Consider the following 17,315-nt stretch of genomic DNA (forward strand, 5'->3'; position numbering starts at 1 on the left):
CGCACCCCTTAAGTGTGACGGAGTATTCATCCAGAATAAAAAGCCCTCAAAAAAGAAAGAAATATCCCTTGAGAAAACTGCCTTAAAAATTCCAATGACGCAAAGCTGCTCTATGAACCCCCCCCCCCCATCCCCCCACCTGTGCACCCCTGTTAATTAGAATTTTTTTCTGTGAGAGTTTATTATTTTACTACTATAAAGTGGTTTCTGCGAGGTTTGAGAATTTTTTTTTACAGTAATAGAAATTATTTTTATTTAGATAGAGGATTATTTCGTTCCACCCTTCCCCCCAAAAGCCGACGCGCAAAGTGCTGGGACTTTTTACCCCTACTTGCTGGAAGGGTAAGAAGTAATTTGCAACAAGTTTCACCTTTTTTTTTTTTTTTGGATGTTTGGGTTTGGCCATTTTTTGGCCTAATTTTACTGTACTAATAAGACAGCATAAAAATCCAAAATTTAAAAATCAAATTTCTTAAAATTGGAGTGTGATATCTAAAGTTTTGCACACATTTTCTTTTTCAGCACTTTGAAATCTATAAGAAACGCCCAAAGAACATTGATGAACAGAAAATTCGTTAAAATTTGTTTTTCAGTGTAATGCTCCCTTTCCCTCCAAATGAAAATAATAGCTGATAAACTGTTAAAAACGAAAAATAATTGGCGAGTGCTAATTCTAAAAAAAATGGGTTGTGATGAGGTGGTCATATTTGGATTCAGGGGATCAGTTTACATAAAAATGTAAACGAGTCATGTCAGATGTATTTTGAAGGTATTTTTTGTCGCACAGTGTTGTTAATACGAAACCAAATATTTTATTTCTATTTTAAAATTATCTTAGAAGTTAGTACGATGAGTACATTGGAGCAGTCTTAAGACGGTAAATAATGTATGACAATTGTAATATATAACAATGGAGAAAAATGAATATTTCATTTCGTATGATTGAAGCGTACATTAAAAGAAAAGAGCTCAAGCTATAATCATTCACTTGAGTTTTCGTAAATCTTAGGGAGGAGGGGGAGTAAAGTTTTCAATGTCAAAAAATTCACTTCTTTTACGATTTTGTTTAAGAAAATAATTTAATATAACTAATTAAAACCTTTTGTGTATTACTATGTATGTTTAAAAATGTTCTATACATTTTTGTTAAAAAAATATCCACAGAAAAGGCGGTGACAGAGCTTTTCCTGGAGCACCTTGGGAGAAAGATGATTTGCGGTGTTCACTGTATCTCAGCTGACATTTATCTGAAATCAAATTCTATTTGAATTTGGTTAAAGTATTAATTAAACCTCTCTCCTACGTTCTCTGATCTTTTTTTTCTTTTTTTGATTTTAAAGTTTTTGGCGCCCATTTGTAGTTAAAAGTGCTATTTTTCACGAAGCCTTCCGCTATTTTGTTAATAAAAAAACTCATTAAAAAACAAAAAATTCAAACGCAACTTAAGGGGGGGGGGGGGGGTTATATGCAGAATGTGTCTACTAACTTTGAAATGAATCGGTCAATTGGTAATAAAATGGAAGTGAATAGACTGTGAAAAAGTGGTTTTGAGACGTTTAAAGTTTTAGAAGCTAAAAAGCATCAATTTCAGCTCTATAGAGTACATTCCCTGTAGCAGCTGCAATCTCCTCAGCTTCTTCTTTTTTCATTATTTATTTATAGTATATTTAACTAACTCCAAGCAAGCAGCAACTGACATTCTGAGCGGTCTGCAGCTGTTAGAACTGAAGCATTCTTGGACAGCTGAGGAGCTACAGTTTGAAGGAGCGGATACTGAATATTGTGTCGTTTTTCAGCAGTCGGCACTTAGCTCTTCAAACCAACATTGTGAAAGGTTGCTAGTTGGCCATCGTTTTCACGCTTGAAGAAGACGAATGTTCTATAATTTTCTGAAGGTCCTCTCCCGCCTTCCTTCCCGAAAAAAAGTCTGATACAAAGACAATTGTTCAACTTAAAAGTATTTTTAGATTTGCAATGTATTCCTATACGTTTCGGATTAATTTATCATTGATTTTGCAAAGGAAATCCTAAACTTTCTGTTTTTCACACTAACTTAACATTTTCTGCAATCACAGTGAACAGTTACAGGTGATATTGGGACGAAAAATTTTCATTCTATTCTGCTGAAACTTTCACAGAACTCAAACATGGGTTTTTCACACATTTTCTAATTATAAATTTCTAATCGCATTTTGTTAACGTTGCTGGTCAACCATTTCTCACCTTATTTTCGATCCAATTTTCTTCTTTAAAGCGTGTTTTAAGTATTACACAGTAGTATGGGATAAAAATGGATTACTTTTGCAATATTTCGAACTGTTTTATTTCGAGTATAATGAAGAATTAATACATTTTCAAATTTAGTTTGTTGTTACTTTGGGAGTTCGAGCCATTTTTAACATAATACGTAGAATTTGTGGAGTAAACAAGCAAAAATTAATGCCAAACGATTTTTTAACTATCACCGCAATGTAAAAATAATAAAAAAAGAAGACGACAGACGACTGCTTTAATTTAAAATTTTTCGGAAAATTTTTCGGTGCACGACTTTTATGGCGTGTTCATTCTCTGTCTTCTCATTTTTGATAAATTTTAAACAGTCAATATTTTATAAAAAATGCTGGGTTGATGTATTTTGAATTACGTAGAGACGGTATGAAAAAGTATTGGAGTACATCAATTCCAGGGTACTTATTTTTACCACACACTTTTAAAGCGCAAGAACAAAACGATTTCAGATAACTAGGTGACCCATGTGAAAATTTGCACTTGATAGTGGTAATTTAAAAATTTGATTTTTTTTAGCAACAAATTATCGAGAAATAGTTAAAGCTTGACCACGGAGAGATGGCTGATGACCTTGAAGCGGAAATATCATTTCTATCATTTCTAATAGGTTGTTTGTTATTATTTTGCCATAGATAGGATCAGAGAAAACGCGCCGCGACCGACTAGGCATTTTCTTACTGATTCTACCGATTACAAATCTTATATAAATCATGTTTCCGCTTCAAATTTCCGCTTCAAAGTCATCCGCCGTCTTTCCGTGGTCAATGATTAAGCTTTACAATGTGAATTTTTGAAATAAGCGAGCTCGTACAGTAAAGCAAATGTACAACGGATGACAAAAATGAAAAAAAAAAAAATCTGTTACTGCCTTTTACCTGTCCACGGCAGAATTTATAACTTAGTTCTTAGTTGGCATTCGCAATTTTATAAGGAAATATCGCCTTAAAATTAGTTCACGGACGTATTTGAAGTAGTTGTTTAAGTAATGGGAAAAAACTTGTAAAGCATTAAAAATAAGCATAAATTAGAGTAGTCGTGGAAAGCTAAAACGTAGTATCTGTTTTTGTTTGTTTGTTTTTTTTTAGCAATCACGAATTGTTTATTATCTTCACCTGACCAGAGTTGATGTTGCTGTGATTTTTCAGATTGTCATAACGACGAGAATAAGCTAACTCGTTGCTTAAATATTTATTAATACAAATCATCGTCGTCATGGTTACAAATCGCGTGCGCTCATTCAAGGCTGAACTTAAGCACATCTTACTTTTAAAAAGAGGGACGGGGTACCCATCGAGACTCCCCGCCCGTAAAATTACGTTTTTTCAGAAAAAAAAACATAAACGTACTTGACCTTTAAAACTAACACTTCATCGAAATACAAAATTTTCAGAACTGCCAAGCCATCATTAAAGTTCGATAAGAAATAAAAATACATAACATTATACGCCATTAATAATCTTTATGACAAGTGATATCGGTACGGCCCAGGCGTCATGGTGTAGGTAGGCATCATGCACAATGGCAGAACACCGCTTCACATTTTTGAATAAAAAAGCGATACGTCGCAAATGTATTGCAGAGATGTTATGCTGGCCCATGTTCGTCTTTTTAGGGGGGGGGGGCTGTAGATCTAGACTTTCTCTTTGCGGAGACGATACACGGCCACACTGGAGCATTGAAGTGTCAGACACACTGCAAAGTAAAACAATCAATGTATGCAGTGGCCTGCTTACTTTCCGGACTTAAATCCAATTTGACGTGCCTGGAAGGCTCTTGGCAGAAGTGTTGCGCGAAGAGCCGTTCCTCCCAGAACAGTACAATAACTCAAATCCGCATTTAGAGAGGAGTAGGAAAACATCCCCCAAGCACTCCTCAATGATCAGTGGGGAGTATGGAAAACAAATGTAAATTGTGCTTCAGTGTCCCTGGTAATCATACATCATGTTAAGGTACTCATGTCTCCATCATTCTGACCTTAATCATTTTTTTGTTGTTGTATAAAAATCATCTAAGTAGGATTATTTTTTTATTTTTAAGTTTTTACTTCATTGATGCAGTAATATCTAATTATTTTGTACCTATAAAAAAGGCACATCCTCCCTACCAACTATATATTTCATTCTGTTTCTTTAATCATCATCTATTCTTACTTATTCCAAAAAACGTAACTGTTCCTTAGCAATTGTCAAGCAGTGTACTTGTATGGTCATAACATGTGGTCTGAACATTGTAGTCTTCAGAAAATATTTTGTACAGAAGTGGGAAATGGTCTAGAATGGTCCGGGCGTTACTACCTGCTGATTATTTTGCAGCAACACGTTTGAGCAATGAACATTATCATTTATAAACATACAGTGGCTCCCAAAAGTGTTCGTACAGCTTGAAATTTCGAAGTAAAACCAAAATAACGTGAAAATGAATTCGAATATAAAGTGCAATTTTTTTCACATCATTCCCATGCCATTGTAAATAAAACCTCGTAGTGTTGTCAAAATATTACTTGATTTTATTTTTGAAATTTGTCAAAAAACGAAGAGACAGAGAAATAATACGCTACAAAAGTCATCGTGCACTGCAATATTTTCGAATAAATTCATGATTAAAATTATCACATGTCATTTTTTTTAATTATTATTTTGCATTGGGTTGACACTGTAAAGTCAAATCGCTATAATGTTTTGTTTATTTATTCCCTAATATTCTGCTTATTATTTTTAAATGGCTGATATTTGTAAAAAACAACAAACACCATTCGAAATTTGATTTTTGTTTCCTCACAGTAGCGGTAAATTTATTTGAAATGTCTCTTAATTAGTTAATTTATACCCTTCTATAGTAAAGTGCTTGATAAAATGCTTTAAAGAAAAGAATCAGATCGAGAACAAGGTATGAAAAGGGCAAGTGGCAAAGTTAACAGAGCGTGATCGGAGATTTACAGTTAAAAAAATTATGAAAAATACTCATTTGAGCGCTGAAAATATTTCTGTGGATTTTAATAAAACATTTTTACTTTTAATTTTCACCTGAAACTGTTCGCAAAATTCTCTGATTAGCTGGATTAGATGGGACAACTTCCCGCAGAAATTTTCTTGTTCGTGCGATTTTGCGACGGAAAGTTTACGCTTTCCGTCGCAAAATCAATGATAAATAAGCTCAAAACGTTTTGGAATAACGTCTTACTTACAGATGAAAATAAATTCAACATTTTTGGTTATTGGTGTATAATTGCAAATAGAAGAAAAAATGAGGAATATAAGCTTAAGAACTTGGTTGGATCAGTTCAAGACGGTGAAGGTGTTTCTTGTGTGAGAGTGCATATCAGCATCAGGACTTGATATTTTGGATTTTTTCGTATTTAGAGTAATGAATTATGCTGTTCATTTAAATATTTTAAAAACCAATTTTAAACTCTTAGCCAAAAATTTGGTTATTGGACACAACTTAATTACCTCAAATTAAAAAACTCGAATCAGATTACAGGTTGGAGAAGTTCCAATGTTTTCCGAATGTGGTGGAAAATATTTTGCTTTGTATGCAGTACATGGAAAGTAGCTCAATATTGGTTATATCGATCCTCATTTTTTGGTAAAAATCAAATTTTGCGAATAAAATATTCACAATAATACACCTTTTCAACGCCAAAATGTCCCCCTAGTTACGATTTTTGGTACTATTTTATATATATATATATATATATATATATATATATATATATATATATATATATATATATATATATATATATATATATATATATATATATATATTCACACAAACAGTCAAAATACAAATGAAAAAGCAAATGAAAAAAGCGAGAACATCAAAATGGAATGCAAGACTTAAATTGTATCTCTTGTTATATATATATATATATATATATATACACTGTTAAAAAACCCCTGAAAGTTCAGGTAGTTTTCTGACTGATTTTAACAGAATATTTCTGTAATGCTTCAAAATGTATTTTTTCCTTACAACAACGTAAACATCCCGGACCGAAAACGGAATTTTTCCATTTCTAGGGTTGCCGCTGTGCTGTACTTTGCTCTGATTAGTCTTCAAGTCATGATAAACATCCCTTATTGATAGTGCTTATTAATCGCACTGTTACATTTTGCTAATTAAAAGCATATTTAGAATAACAACTCGGATGCTGTAGACAAAATAGATAGCTTGCTATTTCATGTCTGGAGAGTAATATACTCGTTATGTCAAAATTGGTTTATACGCCTTTTAGCTTTGTAGGTTTGGAAAAATGTTCGCGCCATTTTTAGACTGGCAGATGTGTTTTGATCGCCCTGATGATTTGATGTGGGTTTTACTGAGTCAGTATTAGAATATTATTGCGGTGTATTATTTTGCTTAATACTTCGAACAATTCTATTCGTTAGTCATATTGTGCGTTCTAGCCGTGAGAATAGTTTTTAGGATCCCGTGTTATCCATTTAAAATAAAGGCTATTGGATTACTTGTATCCAGATGCAATGGAGAATGCACTTAAATTTAGCACCGCTGGTCACATGTAAGTATTGTTGAATATCTTTGTACATGTTAAAATACAAATATATTTTTCTTGTTAATATGCATTTGATAGAATTCCGATGAGCTGATTTAGAATTTATAGAACTATTATAAAGTTACTGTTTTTGCTCTAACACGTTGTATTCTTGAAAATCATTAAAACGTTAAATGCTAACATTTCGTATCAACCGGAGATTATCGTAGTGTGCGAGCAGGACAGAAAAAAATCACTCAGTTTTTCTTTCTTTTTTTTTTTTTTTTTTTTTTTTTGACAGATTGAAAGTAAACATTTTGAATCTCTAAATAAAAGTATTTCTTGCTGTTATATTTTTTGCGAAAAGGCATAGCAGATTGTTAATCTTTGAAAATACAATTTTGACAAGAGTAAGTTTTCTTGATTACTTAGAAATCTGGAAACATTCATTACTCCTTTCGGGATTTCATTTATAATAAAAAAATATAAATTATTTATTTCCTTAGGATCTCATCCAACAACTTATTTGAGATTATTGCAAGCTTCTTGTAAAAACATTTCGGGTAAAACGAACTGATTGATATGTTTAGCCTAAGTATAATGCTTATGCACTAAAAATATATGTTGCTATTCCAATGAGTGAAAAATGCGGAAATCACCGGGGGGGGGGGGGTATACATCATCTGAGCAAAAAATTCTTCAAGTGTATGTTAGTGATTCTGTTTTTAAACACAGTAAATTGATATGCGGTACTCTCCATCAGGTATATTATTCCATGATAAAGTCAACCGGTTTTTAATGGTATTTTATTTGACTCATTCTGCAAATACAAATATTCTATTTTTCATGTATGCTTTTCCATGCCACGCCAGAATATGTACGAGAAGAAGTCGAAGGAAATATCGAGCAGTATCAGCATCAAAAATTGGTGTTATATTTAAATCCACTAATTTCCTTGTTGGTACTTTTCGATTATTTTCATTCATCTGAAGGTGCGAATTTCGAGATGCTTGAAAGGTAAGTTATCAAGCAAAAATTTCACTTAAAATATATTTTAGTAATAAATACAAATTAAAAAAAAATAATAGATTTTGAATAGTTAAACTATTTTTCTATTATATATCATTTTAAACATAGGATAGAAAAACGAAAATGAAATTTCAGTAAAATATTTGAAAATGAGAAACGAAAAAATAGCGCAACGAAAAATCAAGAACTGAAAGTTCTGAAAAGACATAGAAAGTTTTAAAACGTAAAAATAGATGAACGGAAAATTTAAAAACGGAAAAATAGATCAACGGAAAGAAGAGAAATGGAATTTTTGTTAAATCACGGAAACTTTATAAATGGAAGAACAGAACTAAACGGAGAAATGAGAAATGGAACTTCTGTTAAGTCACGGAAAATAATTTAACGGAAACGTAATATTTACGGCAACTTTGCTGCCGGTACTTTATCCGTTATTTTCAGGAAATTTTTTTAACAGTGTATATTTATATAATTTTTTTTAAAGTCTTCCTCAATCTACACTTTTCCGCAATAATTAATCAAAAAAAAAATTTTTTTTTCGCAACACCTCTTACTTCAAAACTATCAATTCTACTCGAATATTGTTTTGTTAAATTATTGCACAAACTGCGTTAACAACCTTTGTTTTTAACACTCGCGTTCTTAATCTTTAGTTATATCGTTACTATTTTAATTAATGCTGCAGAACAGCATTTGAAAACACTTCCTCTACGCGACTTTATCAAGATATAAAAAATATGCGACTAAGAGAAAAATAATCAATAAAAATAAGGTTGGTATGAGTCATGTAATGTTAGATCTTACCTAGTACACCGCTTATTGTTTTATATTTTCAGAAAAGACTGAGCTCTGAAAAATATTGAACTTAAAATTTGAAACCCTTTGATGATGAATTGATAATATTTACCTTTATAAAATCAACTCCATGTTCATGGACATGTTTTGGAATTTTGCTGTCTAAGCTCTCCTGTAATGAAAGAAAAAAAATAATGCAAATCATAAAATTTTTATTGCCAACAATCACTAACACAGCAACTCTGTTTAACTCTAGTTGGGTCAAACCTAACCTGGCAGCATTTTGAAGACTACGCAGATCTTAACCGCAGAATTACATCGCTGCCAGGTTAGATTTTCCCTGTAGGAGGAGAAAGGTTGTTCATAACAAACCTTCATATTCTTACAGAGAGTGATGTCCATAATCGTCTTTACATCTACGTAATTAAATGTAGGAAAATTGGCAACATGGCTTAAAACCCAAGGATTCGAGTTCTTAAACTCTCAAATACACTTTTAATCTCAAAAGCAACAATAAACCCTAGGTTTTTATGAGTTAATTTATTTTTTACCAATGGTACGTAAATAACGAAATAGTTTACATCGGAAATTTTTGTGAGTAAAAAGGGCTCTTTCATTGAAGCTGACGTTGCTTCAAAACAACATAAGATGTAAGGAGGAGGAAAATTAGACGTTCGAAATGTTTCAAGTTTGCAAATGAGAAATCTTTATTAACCGGCTTGATGTACAGCAACTTAAACAGTCCAGAAATCTTTTAAATAGAATTTTGTATTCTACAGCTTACATTTTCAAGCCGAGGGATCCATGTTTTCATCTCAAAAATTCCCATAAAAATAAAGCAGGTATTGAAAAAAATCTATGATATTTTGGCTTCATTAAATACAATACTTGTATTTAGAAACGTGCACCAAAATTCAAAGTATCTCATGAGAAAATCATACACTAGAATCAAAAGCATTGTGATAGCTGATTGCTAATTATCATGATATTTAAAAAAGTGATTGTCAATAGTGGCTGCAAGCTTTCAGTTTATTTTCTCTTTTTGATGCTTATTGTTGATTCTCTTGCGGAGTATTTGCTTAGAATGACAATTTTAAAAAATTCATCATATCATACGCTATATTATTTAAATAACGGTTCACGATTTATCGTTTGAAAAAAAATAGCTGAAATGTTTCTTTTGTCATGTTTTTAAAAACAAAATTCAGCTATACTATCTTAGAAACAAATATGGTTAATCTTAAGAAATTAATGGCCGTCAGTGTCGATGCGAAGTAAATTTCCATATTCATAAAGCTTTACTTGCAAGCTGCTTTGCAAACATTGAAACAAAGAAAGAGAAGCTGCTTGATAGTGTTACATTTTTCATTAAGGGGTCACACAGTACCTTTCCAACATTTTTTTTTTAAATTTAAGTAAATTTTATATTTCTTCGAAACCATAACATGCATACTTATTTCTTAATCAATAATTTATTTTCAAAATTTAAAAATATTGTCTACTTTTTTTAAAAATTCAAAAAATTGAAAAGAATTTCAATTTTTTGAAATCCCTAAGGCTTTTTTATTTTTGCACTAATTAAATTTTTTTTTTTTTTTTTTTGACAAACGATCACTATAATCATCTCTAAAGATCTGTGCCTTCATTTGCTTATGAGTTTATTAGAAAATTTTCTGTGATTGATTATGTAAAAAATCAAAGTTTTTTTTAAAAAAATTGTTTTTTAAAGGTTTAACATGCTCGAAACATTTGAGTAATTTATAAAATGTTTATCCAATGCACAGTTTTGTCAAATATGTTATCCCAATTGCAAAAAGTATTACTTTAAAGCTGTATCTTTAATAGAAAAAAAATCCTTAGGGATTCTAATGACGTGAAAACACAAAAATACCATCATCGAGAAAACGCAGTTTAAAGTTTTTCTTTTGCATAAGAACACATAGGGAGCATGGCCTAAAACCACTCATAACTTTTTAAATATTTGAACTAAAGCGATGAAACTTTTTCCCTGTGTTCAGAATAGTTTTTACTTTTGAAATAAGCAATAAAGAATTTTTTGATCGTTTCATCATTTTTGAGGTACTGACCCTTAAAAAAAACAACAACAATCGTATTGAGTCTTTAAGGGCAGTAACAGACTAAGTCACTGATTTTTCATTGCTTTGCAAAACTTTATGTACACGGACCTTAAAATCGAGTAGAAAGAATGTCTTAGCTGCTGCTACTCTTACATTAATTGAATATGGAGACCAAAAAGGTATTTTTTGAGGGGGAGGGACGTTTTAATCATGGTCTCAAACGTGCAAACAAAATTCTCGATAATTTAACTATGCGAGCGTAACACCGTACAACAGACATTTCAATACTCCCTGCAACACTCGAAAAAGGAGTTTTTCAAGTAACACGAATATCACTTTGAAAAGATTATAGCTATTAAACACTTTTAATAAGAAAGATTTAGACAAGTAGATAGAGTCGTTGAATCCTCTGAATAAATGTACGATATATGTTTTCATTTCTCCATTCTTCTTTTTGAAAAAGAAACTTGCTTCGCTCCATTTTGCTCGAAATTGCTCCTATATTGCACGCCTTTCCAACTTGATTTTCATTCAACTGCTAAAGCACGTACTCAACGTTAATGCAGAAGAAATAATAATTTGTAAGGTTATAATTTTCAACAAAGAAAAACGGTGATATTTGATTACTGAAGCGCTGTAAAAAAAAAAAAAAACTTTTGAACTCGAAACTTTGATGCAAGCAAACATCTCTTTTAGGGGTAGGGTTTTTAGCGTCAAAGAAATTGGTTTTTTTATTACTAAATTTTTTTTAGAAAATGATTTGATTAAATTTATGAAAACCTTTTGTGCATTACAATGTATGGTTGGTTTTAAGAATATTCTATGAATTTTTGATCAAAAAATGTCCACAGACAAGCCGGTGACAGAGCGTTTCCCAGAGCACTTTTGGACAAACATGATTTGTCGTATTCACTGTATTTCAGCTTACATTTATCAGATATTTATCTGAAATCAAATTCTATTTGAATTAAATCAAAGTATTAATTAAGCCTCCCCCTTACGTTCTCAGATTTTTTTTTTTTTTTTTTTTTTTTTGTCACTGTACAATTTTTGGTGGCCATTTGAAGTTAAAAGTGCTATTTTTCACGAAAAATAATTAATGTATTAATTTAATCAGTTATTTCATTATGTTCTATAAGCAAATGTGCTGACTTTAAATTAGATGAGTACATTTTATATATATATAGGGGAAGGTCGGGGAGTATCGGACACCTAAGCCATTTCAATCATAACACTTTTTATTTTATTTTTAAAGAATTAGTTTTTACACTAAATTAAGCTGTACTAAGTTACCTAACATAAATTGTAAACTTTGGTTAAAAAAACATGGAATCGTATTTTTTAAATAAATTTTTGTCAAACTCTATTTTTGGCCAATTTTAAATTTTGGAGGGTTGTATCGGACAAAACGTTAAAATGTTGAAATAAAAACAAATAGTTCAGAAGTAACATTTTAATGTGCAAAAAAATGAAACGAACGAAGTAGTTCGTTACTTAGAATAGTATACAAGTCTAAAAATGAAAATAAGTAATAACTTTGTATAAAAGTTGAAAAATATAGTCAACTTTTTCAATGGCTTCTTTTGTATTTGTTTCATCTCATTTATGTCATGATTTTTCCATTTCAACCTGTTGAACAAAGAAAAACACCGTCAATATTTAATTTTAGTCCCAGTAACTTTGTCCGATACAACCCAAAATTTGTTTGTCCGATACAACCCGACTGTAAAGCTACAGTTGTTTAACTACCACTAGGCTATTACTTAAGCTAGACACTTTTATATCTCATAATACTTGGATTAATATACTATCATTCTAAAGGTATAACAATGAAACAATATAACTTACTCTATGTGTAAATATATGCCCCAGAAGTTAAATTCGTGCACTGCAGTTCTCTCAACAAACAAACAAACAACTAGCTTTGCACACCAGAACGAACGGTTGATTTGAACCAATATGGTGTCTGTGGCTTTCTTCCCCAATACGGCACACTATGTTGACCCAGTGCGTGCTGCCCCTGGCGGTGGAATTAAGAAGCAGCCCTTGTCCAATAGTACCCGCTGTCCGATACTAAACGACCTTCCCCTATATATATGTACATTTTATAATGGCAAGTAGCTAGTCAATAATTTTAATCATTTATAACTTCTTATTTGATTGGCAAATATACCAAATCACAAATACATGCTTACCCGCTTTGGACCTTCAGGTTAGGCAAAGCGGGTTTTCCATGTGCTTGTAATGTTGATAATAAATAAATATTGGGCTTGAAATAATATAAAAATCACTTTTTTTTTAAGTTCAAAAACCCTGCTAGGAAACAAAACCGAAATTGTTGCGATAAAAATCCAAAAACTATAATTTTCGAGCGTTCTTCGTTAACCTACCTGCTTTGAACCACTCTCCTCTATTGAAGGATTTCAATAACTTGAAATCGATATTCCGAAATGTAAATGCTGAATTTATAGCTTCCTGTGCACAGTTAAGCAATTTTTTTCCTAAAATAAAGAGTACCAGAATTGATTTAACAGCCTCCTCTGCAGATTGCAGCTCTGAGGCTTCCAGACTTTTTTTTTTTTAATTCAAGCCTGAATAATTATAAAAATACTGAATGAAAATACTTAAGTGGCGCAAAGTTAAACAGAATGGCTCACAGCCACCATAAATGACTGTAAGCGTTTTGGAATAGCATCCAATTTAAAACTAAAACTGTACTTACCCGAACATCTGGCTCAGGTATTGTTACTCCAGCAAAAAAATCATTAGCACGAAACACTTGCATATGCCTGGGAATTAAGTCGCCTGAAATGAGCAAAAAAAAAAAAAATTACCTTCAAAATAAAAACAAAATAATAATAATAATAATAAACGCAACAACTAACAAGACCTCAAAGTAATTTATTTTATTTTTGAAAAAAATTTAAAAAAAAAAAAGAGAGACCCAGTGGCTCAGTGGTAGCATTTCGTGCTCCCACGCCGCAAGCACGGGTTCTCTTCCCGGAACGCTCCTTGTCAACTCAACCGTTCATCCCCTGAGTGGGTCGATAAAATGTGTACCAAGTGTGCTTGGGACTGAATCCTGGGGGTTCCGCGCTTTGCTGAACAGCTAATCGGAACAGATTCCTAGTACCCACAGTCCTTTATCAGAAAGACTGAGATGGGCAAAGTAGGCCTTGGCTCCCATGGGCTGTCGTGCCACTGGGTTTGATTTGAAATGAGCAAAAAAAAAAAAAAATTTTTTTTTTAATTTTTGCCATCTTGAATTCAAATTATGTTTTTCGCAATCACGAGCGTGTGTGTGTATGAATGCGCGTGTGTGTTTGTGTAGGCGCATGTATGTGGGTGCGTGTATATATGTGTATGTATGCATGTATGTGCGTGTTGTGTATGCAGTGCTGTGTGTGTACGCGCGTGTGTGTGTGTAGGCGTTCGTGTGTGTGTATGTGTGTATGCATATGTGTTTGTGTCTGTGTGCAGGCATGGGTATGTGTGTGTGTGTGTAGGGGTTTGTGTTTGCGTCTGTGCGCAGGCATGTGTGTGTAGGCGTGTGTGTGTAGAATATGGACGCAACCTGGAGACGGTTTTCGCAAGAGGAGCAGCATCGTGAGGAGCCGGTCGACGGGTGATGCTGGCAGAGGGTGCTGGTGGGAAAATAAAATCAGCGTAACATCAAAAACAGTCAAGTGAGAACAATAAGCAATCGTGATTGCTCAAAAAAATTACCTTTAAAATAAAAACAAATAAATAATAAAAAAACGCAACAATATACAAAAAATCAGTCATTTTTTATTTAAAAAAAAATATTCCGAACCTAAAATATATAGAAATAACAATACTAGTACAATGCGAGCACAAGTATGTATATATAAACCATTATTAAGAGCAAAAATCTGAAAAAGTATCACACGTGTGATTCATGCTGTCTCAAATTTTCTTCAAAAAATTAACAACTGTTACTTATCGTATTAAGAGATCAAATCCAAAATTTTTTGTTCTAAAGTTGAGTTGCTCCGTTTCTTTGGGGTCCTGAAGGTTAATGTGCAGAATCAAAAACTTAGCGGATTTTTTAGACATGGAAATCGCTTTTAGCGGCAACTTTTTTCGAAAACAATTTTCCTCCAAATTCTTATTATGTATGAAGTGTAGAAGGTACGAACTTAGTACCCCGAATAATAATTTTGTGGCAAACTCGTTGCTCCTAGGTCAATGAAGGTCAGAGAATAATGGCATTTTCGGCTTAGTTAGCATTTTCGAGGTTTAAAAACAGCTTACACCTTATAATTTGAAGACAAAAGTAGTGTCGTTCGAAAGGCAAGTGTACGTGCTTTTAAAATCTGCATAAATTACTGTGGCAAATTAAATGAGCTACCTGTTACATTAGGCCGATATATGGAAAATGTCATATTTGACCGATGTTCAAACAGTCGTAACTTTTTGTGCCAACGACATATTGAAATATTTTTTTTACAATTATACTCAATTACTTACTAAAACAGTAAAAATCCATTGTGGCCAAATGCTTTAGAAAATGTGATTTTTTTTTCTTTCGGCTTAGCCTATCTCTGTAGTCTTGACACTTCCCGTCTGACTTACTGTTATTTTAATCATATAGCTTGCAATAATAAATAGTTTAATGTATTAGATATGTCTTAATGAAAGGGCAGCAAATAGAGGTACCACCCCGTGTGGCAGAGACTGTAGCTACGCCACTGGTTGGACACTGTTATGTTTATTACACTACCGTCATGGATCGCCGCTATTTTATACTCTTTTTATTCATCAAATATAAAATGCATAATAGAGCAGGAAAATAAACAATATTTCATCAATCATTTTTACTTGTCTACCAGTAAGTAGAACATCTAAACAGGTAAAATGTATTTAATGGTTACCACCCTAGTTGTCCAACCCAGCCGTAGGTGGGGTCTGGTCTTTGGGGGACCAGGCCCGTCCCTATGCCGGTCCCAAGCCCGGGTAAATGGGGAGGGTTTTACGATGGTGTAGCATCCACGTATGTAAAACGACCACTCTTTACTTGCGTGTGAGCAGATTTGTATCTGCCCAATGGCTATCGAGTGGAACAGTGAGTAGGCAATGGGCACCACCGGAGTCAGGTCTGTACCTGGGTCCACGGTGTCTAGAGTCGTAAGTGGTTTAGATCTCGTTCCCTTATGGGTAAGGGGGCCCCGGCCGAAAGGTCCGTTCTCTGGAAGCCCCAGATGGCATAGCAGAGCGGGGTTCCCTATTCTGTACCACCCTAGTTGTCCATGGTGATTGTACAGGAAAACATCCATATCCTGAATTTTGTCTTTCCTAGAAGTGGAATGACAACAAAATTTAAAAAAAAGAAAAGTTTCGTGTACGTGTTTATAAGTAAAAAACGTGACTACATGAAATAATATTGTAGCTACATAGCAGGAAGGGTGCTATTTGTCTTTCTCAGTGATCCATCCTCAGTCTCTGTAATAATTTAAAAACATAAGGATTGCTGTATGTGTGTGTGAGTGTATGTTCCTCTTGGTCAGCAATTCACATCGGCGATTTTCCGTAATTTAAAAAAAAATCCAAATAGGTCTAAATTTTAATTTTGAATCATACTGTACAATGTACATACAACCATCTACTAGCCAGTTTCGAAGGATTATATCTTGGAAAAAATAATAATAGGTTTTCGTCGGATCTTTACCGAATTGACACATAGGTCCAAATACGTTCAGGAATTCCCGTAGGGTGGGCGAAGGAGGGTTGGAAATTTAAGAAAGTCTAAAAGAGATCTAAAATGAAATTTTGAGTCATAAAATTTATTTTTTCTACACGTGGACGGTAAATTTCAGGCTACTTTTTTAATTCTATTTAAGTCTGATTGTTGAATATTTATTTTGCTCAGTTCAACGAGTTTATTTCACTGATGCTTGATTTTTTTTTAAAACTTGACAACGTTTTTTCTTTTTCTTTCTTTTTTTTACTGAATAAAGACGCATTGTGTAATAATCATTACTGCGATTATCGAACATTGTATTTCAATTTTTTTATGAATAAATGTAGTAATTATTGCTTGTACTAACAATTAACTCTAGTTTTAACTTTTACATTGTGCCTAAAACGCATATTACCACAATGAGGAACATGAATGTGTCGGGTAATCGTGAAACGTGGATTAATTTGAACAGTCTGCAACATAAAACTCCCAAAAACCAACTCAGTTTTCAAAAAATTCACCTGGATTTCGAAAAATTACACCTTAAAATTAGCTTAAAACGAATCCAAGTTAACATTACATGAAGAAAAGGAGTGTGCATCGACATCAAGATTCAATCAATGGGTTACCGGTTCGAAACGAGTCGAAACGTAGGAAGCGTGTTTCCCGTTGTTTATTGAAAACAAAGGTGTTCTTATTTTAATCTTCTGAAGAGAGGTGTATAAACCTCGCTAAGTAGGTCACACTCAACCTCCGAAATTCCGACAACAAGAAAATTGAATTTGAAATGTACATCAATATTTTATTCACAAAACTTCAACTTCAAAGCGCAATAGGGAAGTTTTCGATTTTTCAATTTTATTTTTATATGATAGAGTAACATGTATGAACATCATAGGTGAAAAAAATTTTGCGATACGATAAGTAG

General features: G+C 32.8%; 1 protein-coding gene across 1 annotated transcript in view; it reads right to left on the reverse strand.

Annotated features, from left to right (window-relative positions):
- LOC129231615 (cyclin-dependent kinase-like 1) overlaps positions 1-17,315 on the reverse strand; it is a 260,038-nt gene that overhangs the window by 145,708 nt on the left and 97,015 nt on the right. Inside the window, exons 7-8 of the mRNA XM_054865981.1 lie at positions 13,409-13,491; positions 8,721-8,780 (exon numbers count right to left, since the gene is read on the reverse strand). Coding sequence (XP_054721956.1) covers positions 8,721-8,780; positions 13,409-13,491 — 143 coding nt within the window. The remainder of the gene's footprint in view (positions 1-8,720; positions 8,781-13,408; positions 13,492-17,315) is intronic.

Source organism: Uloborus diversus, chromosome 10 (genome assembly GCF_026930045.1).
Source record: "Uloborus diversus isolate 005 chromosome 10, Udiv.v.3.1, whole genome shotgun sequence".
Lineage (NCBI taxonomy): Eukaryota > Metazoa > Arthropoda > Arachnida > Araneae > Uloboridae > Uloborus > Uloborus diversus.